This window comes from Vulpes vulpes, chromosome 1 (assembly GCF_048418805.1).
Source record: "Vulpes vulpes isolate BD-2025 chromosome 1, VulVul3, whole genome shotgun sequence".
In the NCBI taxonomy this organism is placed as follows: Eukaryota; Metazoa; Chordata; class Mammalia; order Carnivora; family Canidae; genus Vulpes; species Vulpes vulpes.
The window spans coordinates 8,558,792-8,576,565 of NC_132780.1; the positions used below are offsets into that span (position 1 = coordinate 8,558,792).

The following is a 17,774-nucleotide window of genomic DNA, read 5'->3' on the forward strand; positions in this document are numbered from 1 at the left end:
TTCAAAAAAGTAAGGCACTAAAAAAAAAAAAAAAAAAAAAAAAAAAAAAAGTAAGGCACTTTTGGGGCACCTGAGTGGCTCAGTCGGTTAAGCACCTGGCTTCGGCTTGGGGTCCTGTTCCCAGGGTCCTGAGATGGAGCCCCACGGCTGGCTCCCTGCTCAGTGGGGAGTCTGCTTCTCCTTCTCCCTCTGCTCCTCCCCCTGCTCGTGTGCTCTCTCTCTAAAATAAATAAATAAATAAATAAATAAATAAATAAATAAATAAATAAATAAATTTAAAAAATCTTTAAAAAATGATAAAAGATCTGAGGCACTTTTGGCAAAATAATAAATTTATTGTGTATGATTGGCAGATTGTGTTGCTGATATATTATTCTCTCAATGTTTGCAGAAAGTCTCAAAATAAAAAATAATTTTATACACCATACAATCACAGGGGTCCTGGAGGATCTCCAAACACTTTTTGAGCTATGAGGCCTGGTCCCGGCCTTGAGGCTGCAGGAGGTTGTTTGCCACCCAAGGTGCCTGGAATCTTCCCAGCCATAAGGACAAGATCGTACGTCAGAGGTGAGAGGCCTTCTCTAAAGGGACCGACCAAGCCCCTGAAAGCAGAAAGGACAGGAGACAGGACAGAGGGGGTAGGGGCTGAACCAGAGGGCCTGGGCTGGGGGTAGGGTGAAGAGCCCTGTCTAGAACCGGCATGCCTCCATGCTCACCAACGGGGAAGGGTTGCCCCATGACAGCAGTAGGCAGCTCTGAAGGAAGAACTTTCTTCTAGAAGTGTCCAGAACCCGAAGAGGGGGCCCAGCAGGACCCTCAGAGGGATCCTAGAGTACCTGGGATGCGGAGGAGGTACATGCCCTTGGTTAATGAGAAGTTCTGGCCGATGGTCCCCAGGTCCTGGAAGGCACCAGTCAGGTTGTTCTGCAAGGACGGCCCTCGACTAAGACAGCCGGGCCCGCACGACCACACTGGAATTGGTCACACGGGCTCCATAGTGACCAGCCCAGAACTGCGTGTCCTGGCCCCAGTGTTCGAAAGACACAAAGCGGACGCCCATCTTGAGGTTGGAGAACACGTGGGTGACCTGTAGGTAGAGAAGAGATCGGGCCTGTTGTGCCACAGCCTTCTGGTAGAGGGAATCACATGGTTCCTCATCCTAATTCCTGTCCCCCCCCACGTCCGGGTGGGTTTTGTTTGTACCCAGGAGTGTGACGGAAGTGATGTTAAGGGACTTGGCCAAGTGACTCCCAAAGCTTGGTCAGAAAAAGGCAATGCAGCTTCTGTTGGGTTTTTCTAGAACCTTCCCAGTGGAATCCTGAGCCACCAGTAAGTCGAGTCTGGCTGCCCTGAGGCAGCTGGGCTGTGAGGACATGCAAATCAGACCTAGCAGAGAGATCCCAGATGGAAGTAAATGAAACCACCAGCTGCTGTGCGTACACATGCACACGTATATGTGCATGTACACACACACACACACACATACACACACACACACCCTGCCCTTTGGTTCCCTCCAGCCACTGTCTGAATGCAACTACCCAAGAGGAGAGGGGCCCAGAAGCACCCCCAGCAGAGCCCTGCTTATCGAAACCACAAGAGGTAAGAACTAACGTTCACAGGCCCCACCACCCTCTCCCGTGACCCTGCCAGGGACCCACCTGAAAGCAGACGTTGTTGTTCCACTGCTGGATGGGAACGGGCATGGCAGAGAATTTATCCAGGACAGTCTGGTTGGCATCTAGAAGCTGGACGAGGAGTCGGTACATACAGCCACTGTCGTGTCGGGCTCCCCACCTGTGGGAGGAGGGAGGCCGTCAGGGCTGGACAGGCCCACCTCATCTCTTCGGGTGTCTGCCTGCCTCTCCCCCGGCCCCAGACCCTCTCCACGTCTGCAGACCCAAAACGGAGTCCTCCACTTAGCACAACCGGTGTCACCTGGGAGCTGGGCCCCACCGCAGACCCAATGACTCAGCCTGAGGTAAACGGGGTCCCCAGCGGGTCCGCAAGCACATGCATTTTCGAAGCAGTGACCCAGAGCAATGCCCCTTCAGGCTCCTCCTCTCGTATTATTAAGGTGACAATCGAAATCGCTCATTCTATGTTTAAACAGTGGCAAAAGATGGGATTTCCAATGTGTATGTTGAAAATACAACTTTTGGGGCACCTGGGTGGCTCGGTGGTTGAACATCTGCCTCTGGCTCAGGGCATGATCCTGGGGTCCTGGGATCGAGTCCCGCATCAGGCTCCCTGCATGGAGCCTGCTTCTCCCTCTGCCTGTGTCTCTGCCTCTCTCTCTGTGTCTCTCATGAATAAATAAATAAAATCTTGAGAAACAAAAAAGGGTCTCCTGGAGACTCGGGATCGAGTCCCACATCAGGTTCCCATCAGGCTTGGCTGGCTCAGTCAGTAGAGCGTGTAACTCTTGATCTCAGGGTTCTGAGTTCAAGCCCCACATTGAGTTTAGAGATGATGTAAAAATAAAATCTTTTAAAAATAAAGAAATGGACCACAGGAATCTGAATATATTTAGTCATGATGGGATACCCAGTAACATTTAAAAAAAAAACCCAACAACACAACATCCAATATCCATCAATGGTAAACGGATAAATTACAGTATATTCACATAATAGATTAGTAAACAACAATGAAAGCAAACTCACTGGTTACATGCAATTGGGAATCAATTTACAAACATGTAGTTGGAAGAAGCCAGGAACAAAACATACACTGTGGGACTTTCTCTCTCTTAAGTACAAAAATGGACAGAACTTATCTATGGTAACAGAATTCAGGATGGCAGCTACCCTTGGGTGGTGAGTGATGGGAAAAGAGCTACACACCTAAAATATGTACACTTTATTATTATTATTTTAAAGATTTTTATTTATTCATGAGGGACACACAAAGAGAGGCAGAGACACAGGCAGAGGGAGAGTCAGGCTCCTTGCAGGGAGCCCGATGTGGGACTCGATCCCTGGACCCCGGATCACGACCTGAGCCGAAGGCAGAGATGCTCAACCACTGAGCCATCCAGGTGCCCCTAAAATATGTACACTTTAAATAAATAAATATGTAAACTTTTAAAACTATGTACACTTTTGATGCTAGAAGTTAAAAGTTTAACTCAAGGGTAATGGGCTGCAAAAATAGACAAATAAGTTTCTTACTTCAGAGACTTCACATCGTTCTACTTCTAAGAATTAGATGTCTGCTCTACTCCCACACAATTTTGTCCTCATGGAACAGTGACATATTTTAATTTTCTTCTGATCAGTCAAAAGACTGCCTTTCCATACTGTTCTGTGCCAACCACATATTTATATACATATAAATAGAAATTAAATTTTTTTCCTGTGACCATAAAGCTCCAAGTGTTAACATTTTTCCTTTGGGATTGAATTATTACCCAGCAGTGGTTCTCAGACCTTGCTGCAGATTGGAATCATCTGGAATGCTGAGAAGATATTGTATAGGAAAGAATTTAGTCTGGTCTGGAGGTATGGATGGCCTTTGCTCTCAGCTTCTGGGACGTTATCTCTGGATCCTTGGAATATCGTGGCTGCCAGAAGTATCTTTGCTTGCCTGGGGACCTTGGGTCGTACTGGATAGCCTACCAACGTGATTCCAGTGGGGGCTGACCACAGCCACACAGACAGTCTCACCGTGGGGGCTAGCCACTCCAGAAAGACCCAACAATGTGGCTTAGGATATGTCCGGCAATATCCGTTGACCAGGAATCTGAGTGTAATCACGTGATGAAGCCCCAACAAAATTCTGGGAAATGAAGCTCAGGTGAGCTTCCCCGTTTGGCAATATTGTGTGTATATTATCAATTGGATGCCAGGACGGTAAATGCATCCTGACTCCATGGCGAGGGAACAACCGAAGTTCTGTTTGGTACTTCTGTGTGTGGACACTGCCCTAGCTCTTCTTTCCTTGGCTGATTTTATTTTTATTTAATTTTTAAAAAAGATTTTATATATTTATTCATGAGAGACACAGAGAGAGAGAGGCAGAGGGAGAAGCAGCCTCCCTGTGGGGAGCCCGATGCGGGACTTGATCCCAGGACCCTGGGATCACCACCTGAGCTTAAGGCAGATGCTCAACCACTGAGCCACCCAGGTGCCCCGCCCGCGGCTGATTTATAAATGTTAGGCTTTCCTTGTAATAATCTGTAATCATGTAATAGTTTAGTGAGTTCTGTGCATCTTTCCAGTGAATTATGGAAGCTGAGGGAGGTTTTGGGAATCCCCCAAACTTGCGGCTGCTGTTGAAGTGAGGATGGTGTGGGGATTGTGCCCTCTAACTCTGCAGCCAGCTCCAAACTTTTCCCAGATACTGAGACCCTGCTCCCACCCACAGGCACTGTGATTTAACTGGTATAGGGTCTGACCTGAGCATTGGAAGTTTTAAATGATCCTGCGTAACATACAGCAAAACACGGGGACCACTGATTATTGTGATCAAATGGTACACTCCGACCGAAACAACACCGATGTGTTACTCTAGTTGATAACTAATGATTAAATTAAAAACTATTTTATTGTAAATGTATCTCCTAATGAGGTGGATTTGCATGCTGCGGGGGGGGATAGTTATGATGTCTTTAATTAAGAGTGAATTTGGGGGCACCTGGGTGGCTCAGTTAGGCGGCTGACCCTTGATTTTGGCTCAGGGAATGATCTCAGGGTCCTGGGATCAAGCCTCCCTGTTGGGCTCCGTGCTCAGCTGGGAGTCTTCTAGGATTCTCTCTCTCCCTTTCCAATGATCTCTCCCTGCCTCCTTAAATAAATAAATCTTTTTTTTTTAAAGTGAATTTGGGGCTGCTTGTCTGGCTCAGTGGGTAGAGCTTGCAACTCTTAATCTCTGGGTTGTGAGTTCAGGCCCCACATTGGGCATGTAGCCTATTAAAAAAAAACAAAAATGCAAAATAAGAGCAAATTTGGTAAGGCTGAAATTTCAAGCGGTTACCTTGCCTGAATCTCCAGTAGTCTTTTTTTTTTTTTTTTTTAAAGATTTTATTGATTCATGAGAGACACAGAGACACAGGCAGAGGGAGAAGCTGGCTCCCTGCAGGGAACCTGATGCAGGACTCGATTCCAGGACCCCAGGATCACCACCTGAGCCAAAGGCAGATGCTCAACCACTGAGCCACCCAGGCACCCTCTCCCATAGTCTTCCCATCTGGGGGAGGGGGGCACACACCATAGTGAGGACCTTGCGTTTTCTGTAAAACTGAAGGACTCTGACAAGGGGAGTGGACGAGGACAACCATATGATGCCACCACCAGTGATGTTATGTGTAGCTGGTAATTTTAGAATCAGGGAACACAGCTGTAGAGGATCTGGAATCTCCTCACTAGAAATTATCTGGGTCACATATCCCTTGGAAACTTCACGTCCGCATACCCCAGTTTCAAGACCGTCGCTACAGACCATAAGCTCTGGAGTCAAAGGAGTCTGAGCCTAAAGCCAGGTCTCACCAAGTCCTAGCTGTGCCACCAGAACAAAGCCCCTCCCCTTTCTGAACACCTCAATTGCTCCCAAAGCTCTGAACAATCTGAGGTCTTGAAACACACATTCTTGGAGGATCAAGGCTCAAACAACCAAACCAACCCACTGAAACAGTTCACACTTCCAGAGCGCTGGCTATGTGCTTGACACGTAACCCTATCTTGTAAAGATGGGGAAACCGAGGCACAGGGGGACTTGCCCAAAGCCACTAAGCTGCAGAGCCAGGGACTTGGGAAGCCTGGCTCCAGAATGCAAACTTAGCTAAACTACCCTACACCGCCTCCTCCTAAGGCAAGGCCATGTGGTCCACAGACAAGACTGAGCTGCTCAGAGTCCTCTGTCATTGGGGCCAATCTGGCATCTTGCAATCCAGCTCCATCTGGGGGCGAGGGGAGCGGCCTCGGGGAAGTCACTCACGAGAGGGCCACGGCGCATGGGGTCAATGGGGTCAGTGCTGAGCAAGGGGCTGCCACTGTCATCATACTCACCAGTCGGAGACGCAAATCTCGATCTTGCCACTATCCAGCAGCTCCGGCCACAGACCCTCCTCCTCCAGATCCAAGACCTGCTTTTTGCGACACCAGCTAGGAAGGAGGGAGAAAGGGCAATGACAAGAGACAGGTCTAACGGACGACGGCCCGGCCCCTGCGGGGAGGGGGCGACTGGCGGGGTTGGGGGCATTCACCTGAAGGATGACACGAAGCAGGTCTGCGAGGGCGCCCCAGGCACCGTGGACCTGTTCACCTCCACCACCCAGCCGTCCCCGCCGTGCTGCACCATCCACTTCCGGAGGCCTTCTGTTAGACACCGGAGGCTCAGGCCCCAGCTCGCCGCCCGCGCACCGGCCCGCGGCCACCTGCGCCCCCTCCCTCGCCCCCTCCTCCGCGCGGGCCCCGGCAGCGGGGAGGCCCCGCCCCCGCCGCGGGAGGCCCCGCCCCCGCCCCGGGGAGGCCCCGCCCCCCGGCCGCCCGGCCGCCCGCCCCCAGCCGGCGCTCCCCACCCTGGCCGCAGGGGTTGCGGATGAGGTTGCGTCCGATCGGCCGGCGCTCGCAGAAGCGGCCCAGGAGGCAGGGCCTGCCGTCGCGGGCGGGGGGCAGGCAGCTGCGGGCGAGCGGCAGCAGGGCGCCGTGGTCGCGGGCCAGGATGAGCAGCCACAGGGCCTGGCCGTCCACCAGGGCGCGCCAGCCCCGGCACACCCGGCGGCAGCACCCCAGCAGCGTGCGCGGGGGCACGTGGCTCAGCACCACCAGGAGCAGCTCGGGCGGCAGTTGGCTCAGGTCCAGCGCCTCCTCGGGGTCGGGCTCCGGCGCGGGGACCCGGGCTGGCCGGCCCCGGGAAGCCGAGGCGCCCATGGTCCCCGCCCCCCGGCCCGCGCCGGGCCCGGCGGTGACTGCGGGAGAGCGAGGTCAAGGAGTCAGGGGCCCGCAGCCTCCGCGGCGCGCGCAGCTTCCGCCGGCCCCGCCCCGGCCTGCGGCACCCGGGGGCCGCCCGCCGCCTCCGTCGGCCCCGCCACGCCCCGGCTCGCGCCCCGGGCCCGGGCCCCGGCCCCCGGCCTCCCCGCGCCGCCCTGCCCCGCAGCCGATGCCCCCCGCCCCGCGCGCCCCAGCCGGCCCGCCGGCCCCCGCGTCCTGTACCTGCGACCAGAGTCGGGGCTCGTCGCCGGCGGGCCCTCCGCTGTCCCCGCGCGCCCCGCTCAGCTCCTCCATCCCTTCACTCGCCGGCCCCTCCCTCCCCAACAGCCCGCGGCCTCCCGCCCGCACCCCATCCCCGCTCGGGCCGGCCCTGCGCTCTCCTGCCTCGGGCGCCCCCGCCCCGCCCCGTCCCGGTACTCGCCAGACCCCCTCCTTCCCGGGATTCCCACGGTGGGCCGGGGCGGCGGGGCGGGACTCTCGAGCCGGACCTGACGCCGCAGACGCGGGAGGGGCGGGGGCCGCGGGGATCCAGGGGCCTCGGCCGGGCGCCTCCCCGAGCGCCCCTAACCCGGCCGCCGGCCGCCTGGCGAGGAACCTCTGCCGTTATTTTGGGCAGGCATCCGGGCGGGAGGCCTCCTGTCGCTTCGACTGCAGTTATTTTGGGCAGGCATCCGGGAGGGAGGCCTCACACCCATTCGCCCCTTTAAAAATCCCATCACCTTGAGAGCGGGGGGCCACGTTATCCGTTATCCCCATTTCACCGCAGAAAACAGGTGGGGTAGGAGCCAGATGCATATGCATTTGACTCCAAAAACGAGTGCTCTAACCAGAAATGACACCGACCAACCTTTACAGAGCGTTTGCCTGCCAATCAGGGGGGCAACCCCCTGAGGTAGGTACTGCTGTGTGCCCCTTTCACAGGTGAGAAAACAGAGGCCGGCAGAGGCCAAGTGACTTGGCCCAGGGTCACACAGCTGGTAGGTGACAAAGCTGGGATTTGACTCCAGCCAGGCTGGCTCTAGAGTCCCTGCTATACTAACTCTATACGAATTCTACCCGGTAAAAACAAAATTAAGCCACGCACGTAATTATAAACACCAGCAAATAAAACCAGACATGGATCCTTGGCCACGTGGAACTTACAGGAGGAACAGAAGACATAATAAGCAAATTATAGAGTGTTGGGGAAACAATTAAAAGTCAAATCTCTTGCCAACCCCGGAAAACCTCTCGGTAAACAGAAAAGAATGGAGCAGTTTTATTATTAAGCGTTAAACCAGATGACAATGCGCATGGGCAGTGATGAACAAGAGAAGTGAGATGAAAATTAGTGTGTTAGAAGGTAATTAATACTGTGGAAGAGGGATCCCTGGGTGGCTCAGCGGTTTAGCCCCTGCCTTCCGCCCAGGGCATGATCCTGGAGTCCTGGGATCGAGTCCCGCGTCCGGCTCCCTGCATGGAGCCTGCTTCTCCCTCTGCCTGTGTCTCTGCCTCTCTCTCTCTCTCTCTCTCTCTCTCTCTCTCTGTATCTCCATGAATAAGTAAAATCTTTTTAAAAATACTATGGAAAAATAGACTAGGAAGGGGACTAAGGCACAAGCAGTCTGGGTGGGAGACCCTTGATTCTGAAAGATGGAGGGAATATTACACTGGCCCATTTCTCTTCAATATATAACATTTTCTGTAAACTTTTGACGTTTTCAAACCTATCCAAAAGTGGAACAGTGTAAGGAGCACCCAGCTTTCCGGTTACCTCCTGGCCAGTCCTGGTTTCGTCTCCACTCCCACCCACTTTGCTCCCCTGGAAAATTTGAAGCCAATCTTAGACATCACCCTTTTCTGTCCATAATGAAAAGTAGTTTTTCATGTAACAGGTAAACTGTGGGAATCTTTTTGATAATGGGGTTATGAAATTGGTTATGATCCAAGTATATAAGTTTGGAAGAGTTTTTTTCTTTTTTTCTTTTTTACTATATCATTATTTTTAATGTCCAACGTTTATAATAGGAGGGCCAGGGCTTTCTCCCCAACTTAAGTTTATAAATTTTCGATTGACTTGTGAGGCCAATAGGGATACTTCTTCTTGTCTAATTTGGTTTCTGGGAAGACTTCCTTCGGGTCCTCAGTGGTCAGCTGATCAAATAGGATTATATTCTTCATCTTCTCCAGCTCTTTTTCATATTCTTCAATCCTGGCCTTTGAGAGAGACAAAAACTCAGCACAGCTTTTCACATCTTCTTTTTCCTCAGCATCCACCTGGACAGTGTATTTATCCTCTGGCACAGGAACCTTCAGGGCATTAAACTTCTTCTCAAAGTCATCTGCCAAGCCAGCCTTTGCCACATTGGCCTTGGAGTAAGCCCAGTCGATAGCAGGTGGTTTCTCAGGCAGAGTAGCCAACCTGGAGGTAAGCATCTCATCCCAGGATTTCAGGGAGTTGGCAGTGGCCTTCTGGTTTGGGGGTATGATCTCCCCAAAAGCTACCCAGTCAATGGTTTTTAGAGCAAGTTTTCGCCCAGCCATCTGGAGATCTTTCACCCACCCCGGTGGCCCGCAGTCCACAGCAGCAAGGGCGGAAGAGTTTTTTTAAGGTTAAAAAACAGTTCAAGAACTTAAAGTAGGATAAAAGGGCAACATGGGCAAGTCAGATTCCTTCCCATTCCTCAATTCTCAGAGGTAATCCCCAAACTCCTGGAATTAGAGCCCCAGCTGTACCCTGAGTAAAAAAGAAAAACAAATAGGGTTGCCATGAAGCGTGCTGACTCTTGATCTCGGGGTTGTGAGTTTGAGCCCCACGCTGGGTGTAGAGATTACTTAAAAATAAAATCTGAGCACCTGGGTGGCTCAGTCGGTGAAGCATCTAGATGCCTCCGGCTCAGGGCATGATCCCAGGGTCCTGGAATCGAGTCCCACATCCACTCCCTGCTCCCTGCTGGAGCTTGCTTCTACCTGCCAGCCCCCCTGGTTGTGCTCTCTCTCCCTCTCTCTCTCTAATAAATAAATACATAAAATCTTTAAAATAAAATGAAGTCTTAAATAAACAAATATAAATGGATTCAAGAAGTGCCCACCACCTAGAAGGTAATGAACAGAATTATGGCTCCCAGAAGGGGGGTGGTGTGCAAAGCACCCCAGGAGCCCTTTGGGAAAGTTATAGGAGCGTTTTTGGGCCACAAGAATGGCCCGAAGGGTGTCACTGGGGAGCCGTGCACAGGACAATGCCACTCAGCAGAGAACAGTCCCAGATTCCTTCTCATAATCCAGGTCCTGTGCGTTCTCATGTAGGAGGAGGAAAGCCCGTTAATCTGAACCTAGAACCCAGTTCCATTCTGATGTCAGTGTAAAGTGGGTTAACACCGAATTGTCCACAATGTGGCTAGTGGGTCAGTCGGAAGATTGTACTGGGCTTGGTGGGGACTTGTCAGGTTCTCCAATTCACAAAACCAGAAAACCTCTTCATCTAGGCAGGGCCAGTTGGGGGGTTCATGGAGCTTCGGGGATCCCAGAGAGAGGAAGGAGTATCCTGGGGCTACAGCAGATTCCCCGGGGAAGATTTTTAAAGACTGGGACTGTGAATCATCAGGTCTGCAGGTGTAACAAGTTCCCAGGGGGTTTTGAAAATTATGCCTCTCCTTTTGTCTCACCTTCATATTATAGTTAGGGTTCTCTTATTAACATTTTAAGAGTTATCTGTGGAGGTCGGTTTCACTGTCTAAGCATTTCGTTTCAAAATAGGAAAGGCGGCTTGAGAAATTATGTTGGCTCTGGTGGGGATGGGGTGGGAAGGGCTCCCCAGTGGGGGAGACACCGGCGCTTCTCTCTCCATCAGAGGTGTTTGGGAGGTGGGTGGCAGGGGGGTACCTGCCTGGCCAGTTTGCAGAAAGAGAAACTCTGAAACCTTGGGGTGTTGGGAGGTAGGCTGCGTGCGAGATTAATTCCAAGGGCATTGAAAGGTCACTAGCTTGGCTTCCTTGCCCCCATCTCTCCTGGCCAGAGGCCACTGGCTGTATTTTGATCCCAGGGAAAGAAACTTGACAGCGAATAGGCCCTTTGTATGGAGGGAAGGTCGGAGGGAGCAAACCTTCACTCTCAGGGCCTGGGGAGGTATCTGGACTGAGGCCAGCTCCCAGGGGCTTGACTGGCAGTGAGGAGAGCTCAGTGGGGCATAATCCGGCCCCTTTCTTAAGGTGATTCAGCCCTCCCTGGAATGCCCATCTTTCCCTAGGGCACGGGAGAAGCAGGGTGTCATCGTAAAACCCCCCAGGCTCTCCACCCCACCCAGCTCCTGGGGGAGGGGCGGTAAACAACACCTCCAGCCATAAACAAAAGAGCCACAGAACCCACCAACCTTCTTCCCTCTGGAGAAGTAATTCCTCCCAACTGAAACCGCACTTAGATAGAACGAAGTCCTTAAGAACAGTTGGACTGGAGCCAGCTTTCAAGGTTAAACACAGCGACCAAATAAGAGGCTTTAAAGAATCAAAATACCAGCCTGCCTGGAGGGAGACACATCTAGCAGCCTTTGAAAAGAAATAGGGCCAGGCAACCAAGGGGCGTGTGTATGGGTGTGTGTATGTGTGTGTGTGTGTGTGTGTGTGTGTGTGTGAGTTGTGGGGGAGGACCCAGAGGAGCCGGAGGGTGAGGGGGGGTGCTGCCTCTGCCCAAAGGAATCCACCCTTGTCTGCAGCCTGCGGGACTGTCTAGCTGGAATATTCCAAAATAACAGATCAAATGAACCTTCAAGTATGACAGGGTATTGTGGTTTTGCTAAAAAAGGGAGAGAGGGAGAGAGGGAGAGAGAACCTTATCTTTTAGGTATACACCCTGGAAGTATTTTTGGAGGAAATGATATAATGTCTGGGATTGTTTTAAAACAGTCCAGTGGGAGGAGTGCCTGGGTGGCTCAGTTGGTTAAGGGTTTGCCTTCCACTCAGGTCAGGATCCCAGGGTCCTGGGATCGAGCCCTGCATCGGGCTCCCTGCTCAGTGCTCGCTCTCTTTCTCGCTCAAATAAATAAATAAATAAATAAATAAATAAATAAATAAAATGAATCTTTAAAAAAGGAAAAGAAAAGAATCCAGTGGGATCACCTGGCTGAGTCAAGTCGGTAGAGCACGTGACTCTTGATCTCCGGGTTGTGCATTTGAGCCTCACGTTGGATATAGAGATTACTGAAAAAAAAAAAAATCTGAAAAAAAAATACAGTGGGTTCTGGGTGGAAGTACAGATTTTTTAAAAAAGATTTATTTATTTATTCATGAGAGACTCAGAAAGAGAGAGAGAGAGAGAGAGAGGCAGAGACCTAGGCAGAGGGAGAAGCAGGCTCCCCACAGGGAGCCCGATGTGGGACTCATCCAGGATCCTGAGACCATGCCCTGAGCTGAAGGCAGACGCTCAACCATTGAGCCACCCAGGGGTCCGGGAAGTACAGATTTTTTTAAACAGATCGATTGATCACAAATTGCACTAATCTCAGTCATGGGGCGGGGGGAGAAATTAAAACAAGTTTTAATTTAAGAAATTAAAACTTTACCCCCAGTAAAGTGACTAAAACAAATGAAAACACCAAAAAACTCAAAACAAAACCACTGTGGGAATGTGGCAGGACTGCCTGGAGCCCAGTGCAGGGCCTGCTGGAGATAGGATGCTCCCTTGTGGGAATCTGGGTTTCTAGTACCTACGAGAACTGCACAGGTGCCAGGCACAGGAAGCCAAAAACCATAGGATTCCCCTCTTACGAGGTACCCAGTGCTTGGCAGAAAGGTGGGTGCAGGGGGTCAGGGGCTGGGGTGAATGGGGCGTTATTGACGGGTACAGAGTTTCGGTCTTACAAGAGGGAAAGAGTTCTGGAGGTTGGTTATGCCATAGCATAAATGCCCCTGACCTCAAGAGCCCTCCTCCGAAAACGGAGTGAAGACGGCAAATTTGACATTTTACTGCCACTCAGAGCTTTTTACATTTAAAAATATTGAAATTCCATTTACAAAGGCGATGAAAACCTTGAAGTGGCTCCGAATAAATCCAACAAGAGATATGCAATAACCTGATGAAAAGGGTTTATGAAACTTTATTAAAGGGCGTTGGGTAGAAGTTAATTATTGAGTCACAGAAGAACAAAGATCTACACAAACCCAAAAGCACGTCCTCCGGGCACACATGCAGTTGCAGGCTGGTGAGCACAATCTGCCATTTATGTAGGACTTAAAAACACAGAAAATGATGCTATATGATAATTGTGGGACAGACATGTGCAGAAGGAGCCTGGGGTGGGGGGTTGAGAAGGGGGTGGAGATGCGCAGCCGGGCATTTGGGTTGTCAGAGCCGGGACTTGAAACCCGCCGGTCTTGGCTTCGGGAGCCCTCTAGGCTCTATGCCAAGTTCACGGATTCCTGGCACCTGCCTCCACCGGAGCCCAGAGCGCCAGCCCCTCGCTGCGCCTGACTCCTTCAGCCCGCCCCCGCCCTGACCAGGTGCCCCGCGCAGCAGGTGGGATGTTGGCTCAGGATGTTACCTTCATCCAAGGGTAATCCTGGCAGCCTTGACCTCAGCATCCATATGCCAGAGGTAAAATCCCCACAAGGAACCTACCTCTTCTCCGGGGCCGCGTCCACACCAACACCAGTTCCCTCCACCAGGTCTGCAGGCAGACGGACCCAGCACCCCCTCCTCCTGAGCCAGGCGAGTCATCTGTCTCCTGTCAGGAGCTCGGTTTCTTCCTGAATTAAATGTAGGGGCTGTCTTCTTTCCCCCAGTTGGACGATGATTTCCTGACATAACAGTCATCATGCTGCAGCGCCCCGCAGAATTAGTTAAAACGAACTATGACCCTGTGAGGAAATGCCACGGTTAGTTCACAAATCCCGCAAGCGTTTATAGAGCGCTGACTGTTTGCCAGGCTGGGGGGCACAGGAGCAGATGCAACAGGCAAAGCACGTACCCTCCTGGAGCTAAAAGCAAGTCAGTAAAGATGTAAATAAATGAAGAATATAGGGGGGTGGTAAGTACTATGGGAAAGGGGGAAAAAAGCAGGGGACGGAGGTGGAAAGTCAAGGGGATGAGGTTGCAGTTTCAGGCAGGGCGATCAGGGCCCTCACTGAGAAGTTGACACTTGGAACTGAGATCTGAAGGGAAGAAGGGATTGAATGTTTATCAGCATCTGGGGGAAGGAGTACTCCTGGAAGGAAGGAGAACAGTAAGTGCAAAGGCCCTGTGGTGGGAGCAAGGAATAATAAGAAGGCCTGCGTAGCTGGGGTCCAGGGGCAAAGGGGAGAGTGGTTGAAAAAGGCCCTCAGATTGGTGATGAGGGCAGGCTGTGGGGCCTTTCTCTTTCCCCTGAGTGAGATGGAACCACAGAGGGCTCTAAGCAGGGGAGATGTGACCTGACTGAGGTGTCCACAGGCACCCCCTCCTGCACGGGGGAGCAAAGGCTAGAGGTAGCGTAGGAGGCAGGATGCTGCCATGATAAAGGTGTCGGGAGAGGAGGGACGACTGGACTGGGGCACAGGCATGGGAGCAGGGAAAGGTGGATGCTTCTGGATAGATTTCTAAGGGGAACCGACGGGATTTGCCGGAGCATGGGTGTGGGGTGCGAGAGCCACACCGAGGATATGTGGGTCCCCAGGCACGCATCGTTTTGAAGAGTCCCTGTCTACAGAAATGACTGGAAACGTGTTAATAAAATTCATGGACCCAAGTGGGGTAAGGTGAGTTACCATTCAAGAGTTAGAAAAATGGGGGGTCCCTGGGTGGCTCAGTGGTTGAGCACCGGCCTTCGGCCCAGGGTGCGATCCTGGAGACCCGGGATCGAGTCCCGCGTCGGGCTCCCTGCATGGGGCCTGCCTCTCTCTCTTTCTCTCTTTCATGAATAAATAAATAAAATCTTTATTTATTTATTTTTTTTAAATATTTTATTTATTTATTTATTCTTGAGAGATAGAAGGAGAGAGAGAGCCAGAGACACAGGCAGAGACAGAGCCAGAGACACAGGCAGAGGGAGAAGCAGGCTCCATGCACCGGGAGCCCGACGTGGGATTCGATCCCGGGTCTCCAGGATCGCGCCCTGGGCCAAAGGCAGGCGCCAAACCGCTGCGCCACCCAGGGATCCCTAAATAAAATCTTTAAAAAAAGATTTAGAAAAGTGGGTACCGAAGAAGTACTTCCGTGTTGGCTTGCTGTTCAACCGTGTCCGTGAGATTCCCCCGGGCATCCCAGTTGTCCCTTCGTGCTCGTATCGCCAGATGTGTCATTTCTGGGTGACCTAATAGCCCTCATCACGCAAGACAGGGAGCAATCTGTTAGTCACCGTGCTTGTCTCTGCTAATCCCTGATGCCAGTTATTGAGCCCCGGTTGTGTGGCTCAGGACGTTGCTTCACCCTTTGTGCCACCGGGAGCACCTGCTTCCTGCTTCCATCTGCTCTCAAAGGTTTTACTGGGCTTCGTTGATGAAGACCACGGAGGCAACGCTGACCCGGCCAATCAACGCAGGGGAACGTGACTGAGAATTTTTCTGGTCCTGTTAAGAACTTCATAGCGTAAACCTAGGACACACCTCCCACCCGGTCTTTCTCACGCTCTTCAGGCCACAATCCTTGGCATTCCTGGAGTCGATCAGCCTGTGCCTTCCACAGACCACGCCCGGTGAGGATAGGCCAAACACAGAGAGTGGTCTCACGTCCACCCCACGCAGCTTGACACGGCCCTGGGGCACATCTCGTTGCCCAGCGTCTGGAAGGGCCCAGAACATGGGGGACTCAGGGTCTGGATAGTCCTGGGAGGAAGAAGGTCTTCCTGTCTGCTAATTATGGAGAAGACACCGGCCTGGCCTTGGAGGGCCTGGTGTCTTTTTGGGGGGACTGCAGGAGTTACAGGCCATGAATAGTAGTTTCTGTGGTAGAAATAAAAAAAGATCTTCACATGGGCAGCCCCTGTGGCTCAGCGGTTTAGCACTGCCTACAGCCTGGGGTGTGATCCTGGAGACCCGGGATCGAGTCCCACGTCGGGCTCCCTGCATGGACCTGCTTCTCCCTCTGCCTGTGTCTCTGCCTCTCTCTCTCTGTATCTCCCATGAATAAATAAATAAAATCTTAAAAAAAAAAAAGAAAAAAAGATCTTCACAGATAGCAGAGGAAGAAGTAGATAACCCTTCTCTGAAGGGACATGGCCTCATGCAAATCCAAACATACTAAATCCTTCCACGAAATACTAAAGTTGCTAAATATTTGCTAAATGCAATTCTTAGATAATAGGCCCCTGTCCGGGAGCGAGAGTTCTTGGCCCCTCGAAGGGAATTTTCTAGCTAGACTAAGAATCATATCGACAGGAGACAGGTTAAATCAAATTTAATAGGCGTACATCTGAGGAATGCACACAGACATGGAAATTCCAAGGACACTCGGGCAAAATGAGGTCTAGGTGTCCTCCGAACCAAGGAGAAGGGGTACGGGTCTGGGACTAAGGAGGAAAGCGATGTACTTCATGGGTTTAGTAATTAGAAGTTTGCCCTACATCTGGGTGGCTCAGTGGTTGAGCGTCTGCCTTGGCCTTAGGGTGTGATCCTGGAGTCCTGGGATCGAGTCCCGCGTCGGGCTCCCTGCATGGAGCCTGCTTCTCCCTCTGCCCGTGTCCCTGCCTCTCTCTCTGTGTTTCTCATGAATAAATAAATAAAATCTTAAAAAAGAAAAAAGAAGAAAGAAGTTTGCCCTACCCTACAGATGGGTCACTCGGAAAAGATTTATCTATAATCAATGACCATTATTCTGGGAAAGGCCCCCAGTTGAGATTCTTCCGTGCAGCTAAGGGGGGGGGGGGCAAAAGTTTCTCTTGAGCTCGCCTTCACCTCAAAATAATCCACATGCCAAAGGAGCACATTCTGGGGGACTTGTCCCGAACCCCCTTGCTGTTTAGACCAGAATACAACCCGAGTGTTTAGATACTCTGTATGGGGATCAGGAAGCCTGTGGTGAGGTTTTTTTCTTTATTCAGCCTTTTTCCTTCTGTCTCCTGTGTATCTCCCTTGCGTGTCTCCTCTATTACCCCCGCAGAACATTTCACTCCTGACGCTTCCGATCACCAGGCGTGCGGAGGTCTTTCCCAACAAGCAAGCTGGTATCCTACAACGTAACTCAGTTCCGACACCATCTACCCACAGATGATGGCGGATCCCAAAGGTGAGGGGCTCGGTTCCACGAGGCTGCTCCCCAGCCCTGACCCCCACACACTTCAGACGCCCACCCTCAATCTTGGATTATCATCTGTGCTTCTGGTCAACCAAGCTCTATAGATCAGAGATTGGAGGTCCCAAAGAACCCCGCCTTGAGTGCCACTAATCTGCTAGGCCAGCTCCTAGAACCCAGGGAAATGCACCGACCAGTTGATTAAAGGATATGATAGGGGATACAGATGAAGGGCCAGATGAAGAGGCACAGAGAGGGAGGCATTTCTGTCCCCGTGGAATTGGGGTGCTCTACCCTCCTGGTGTTGACGTGTGTGCCCACCTGGAAGCTCTCCGGAGCCCCCCTACTACGAGATTTGGAGGAAGCTTCCTCACAGAGGCATGAGCAATCATGAACACCACCGTGAGCCCCATCTCCAGCGCCCCCTCCCCTTTCTCTCCACCCAGAGGCACCTCACTTAGAACAGAAGGTCTTCCTAGGGGTCTTATCACTTAGGCGATGACAAAGATTTTGGAAACTCGGTGCCAGGAACCGGAGGCAGAGACCAATATAGATATTTTCTATTGTCTCACAGAGGATATGTTATGTGTTAAGTAATAAAACTTAAGCCTCCTTTATGAGGTTTAACCAAAAACAGAAACAAACTTAAAAAACAGTCCTCAGAGGATG

General features: G+C 51.6%; 1 protein-coding gene and 1 pseudogene across 2 annotated transcripts; both read right to left on the reverse strand.

The window, feature by feature from the left end:
• Positions 1-311: 311 nt before the first annotated feature.
• FBXO27 (F-box protein 27) lies at positions 312-7,650 on the reverse strand. Of its 2 annotated transcripts, XM_072752094.1 has the most exons (6): positions 7,155-7,650; positions 6,521-6,910; positions 6,206-6,317; positions 6,009-6,104; positions 1,662-1,797; positions 312-1,087 (listed from the first exon to the last, which is right to left on the reverse strand). In XM_072752094.1, exons 2-6 carry the CDS (start codon positions 6,870-6,872, stop codon positions 944-946), a joined length of 840 nt encoding a protein of 279 aa, XP_072608195.1. In that variant the 5' UTR covers positions 6,873-6,910; positions 7,155-7,650; the 3' UTR covers positions 312-943. The 2 variants fall into 2 exon arrangements, with proteins under 2 accessions (XP_072608195.1, XP_072608199.1); XM_072752098.1 differs by lacking the exon at positions 7,155-7,650 and having other exon boundaries at positions 6,521-6,991.
• Positions 7,651-8,954: 1,304 nt separating this feature from the next.
• On the reverse strand, positions 8,955-9,477 carry LOC112928577 (ATP synthase subunit d, mitochondrial pseudogene; annotated as a pseudogene).
• Positions 9,478-17,774: the final 8,297 nt, after the last annotated feature.

Coding starts and splice junctions, on each gene's coding strand:
- FBXO27 (XM_072752094.1), bottom strand. CDS start 6,872: ATGGGCGCCTCGGCTTCCCGGGGCCGGCCAGCCCGGGTCCCCGCGCCG. Junction 6,318..6,520: donor CCGCAACCCCTGCGGCCAGG/GTGGGGAGCGCC, acceptor GGTGTCTAACAG/AAGGCCTCCGGAAGTGGATG. Junction 1,088..1,661: donor ACAACAACGTCTGCTTTCAG/GTGGGTCCCTGG, acceptor CTCTACCTACAG/GTCACCCACGTGTTCTCCAA.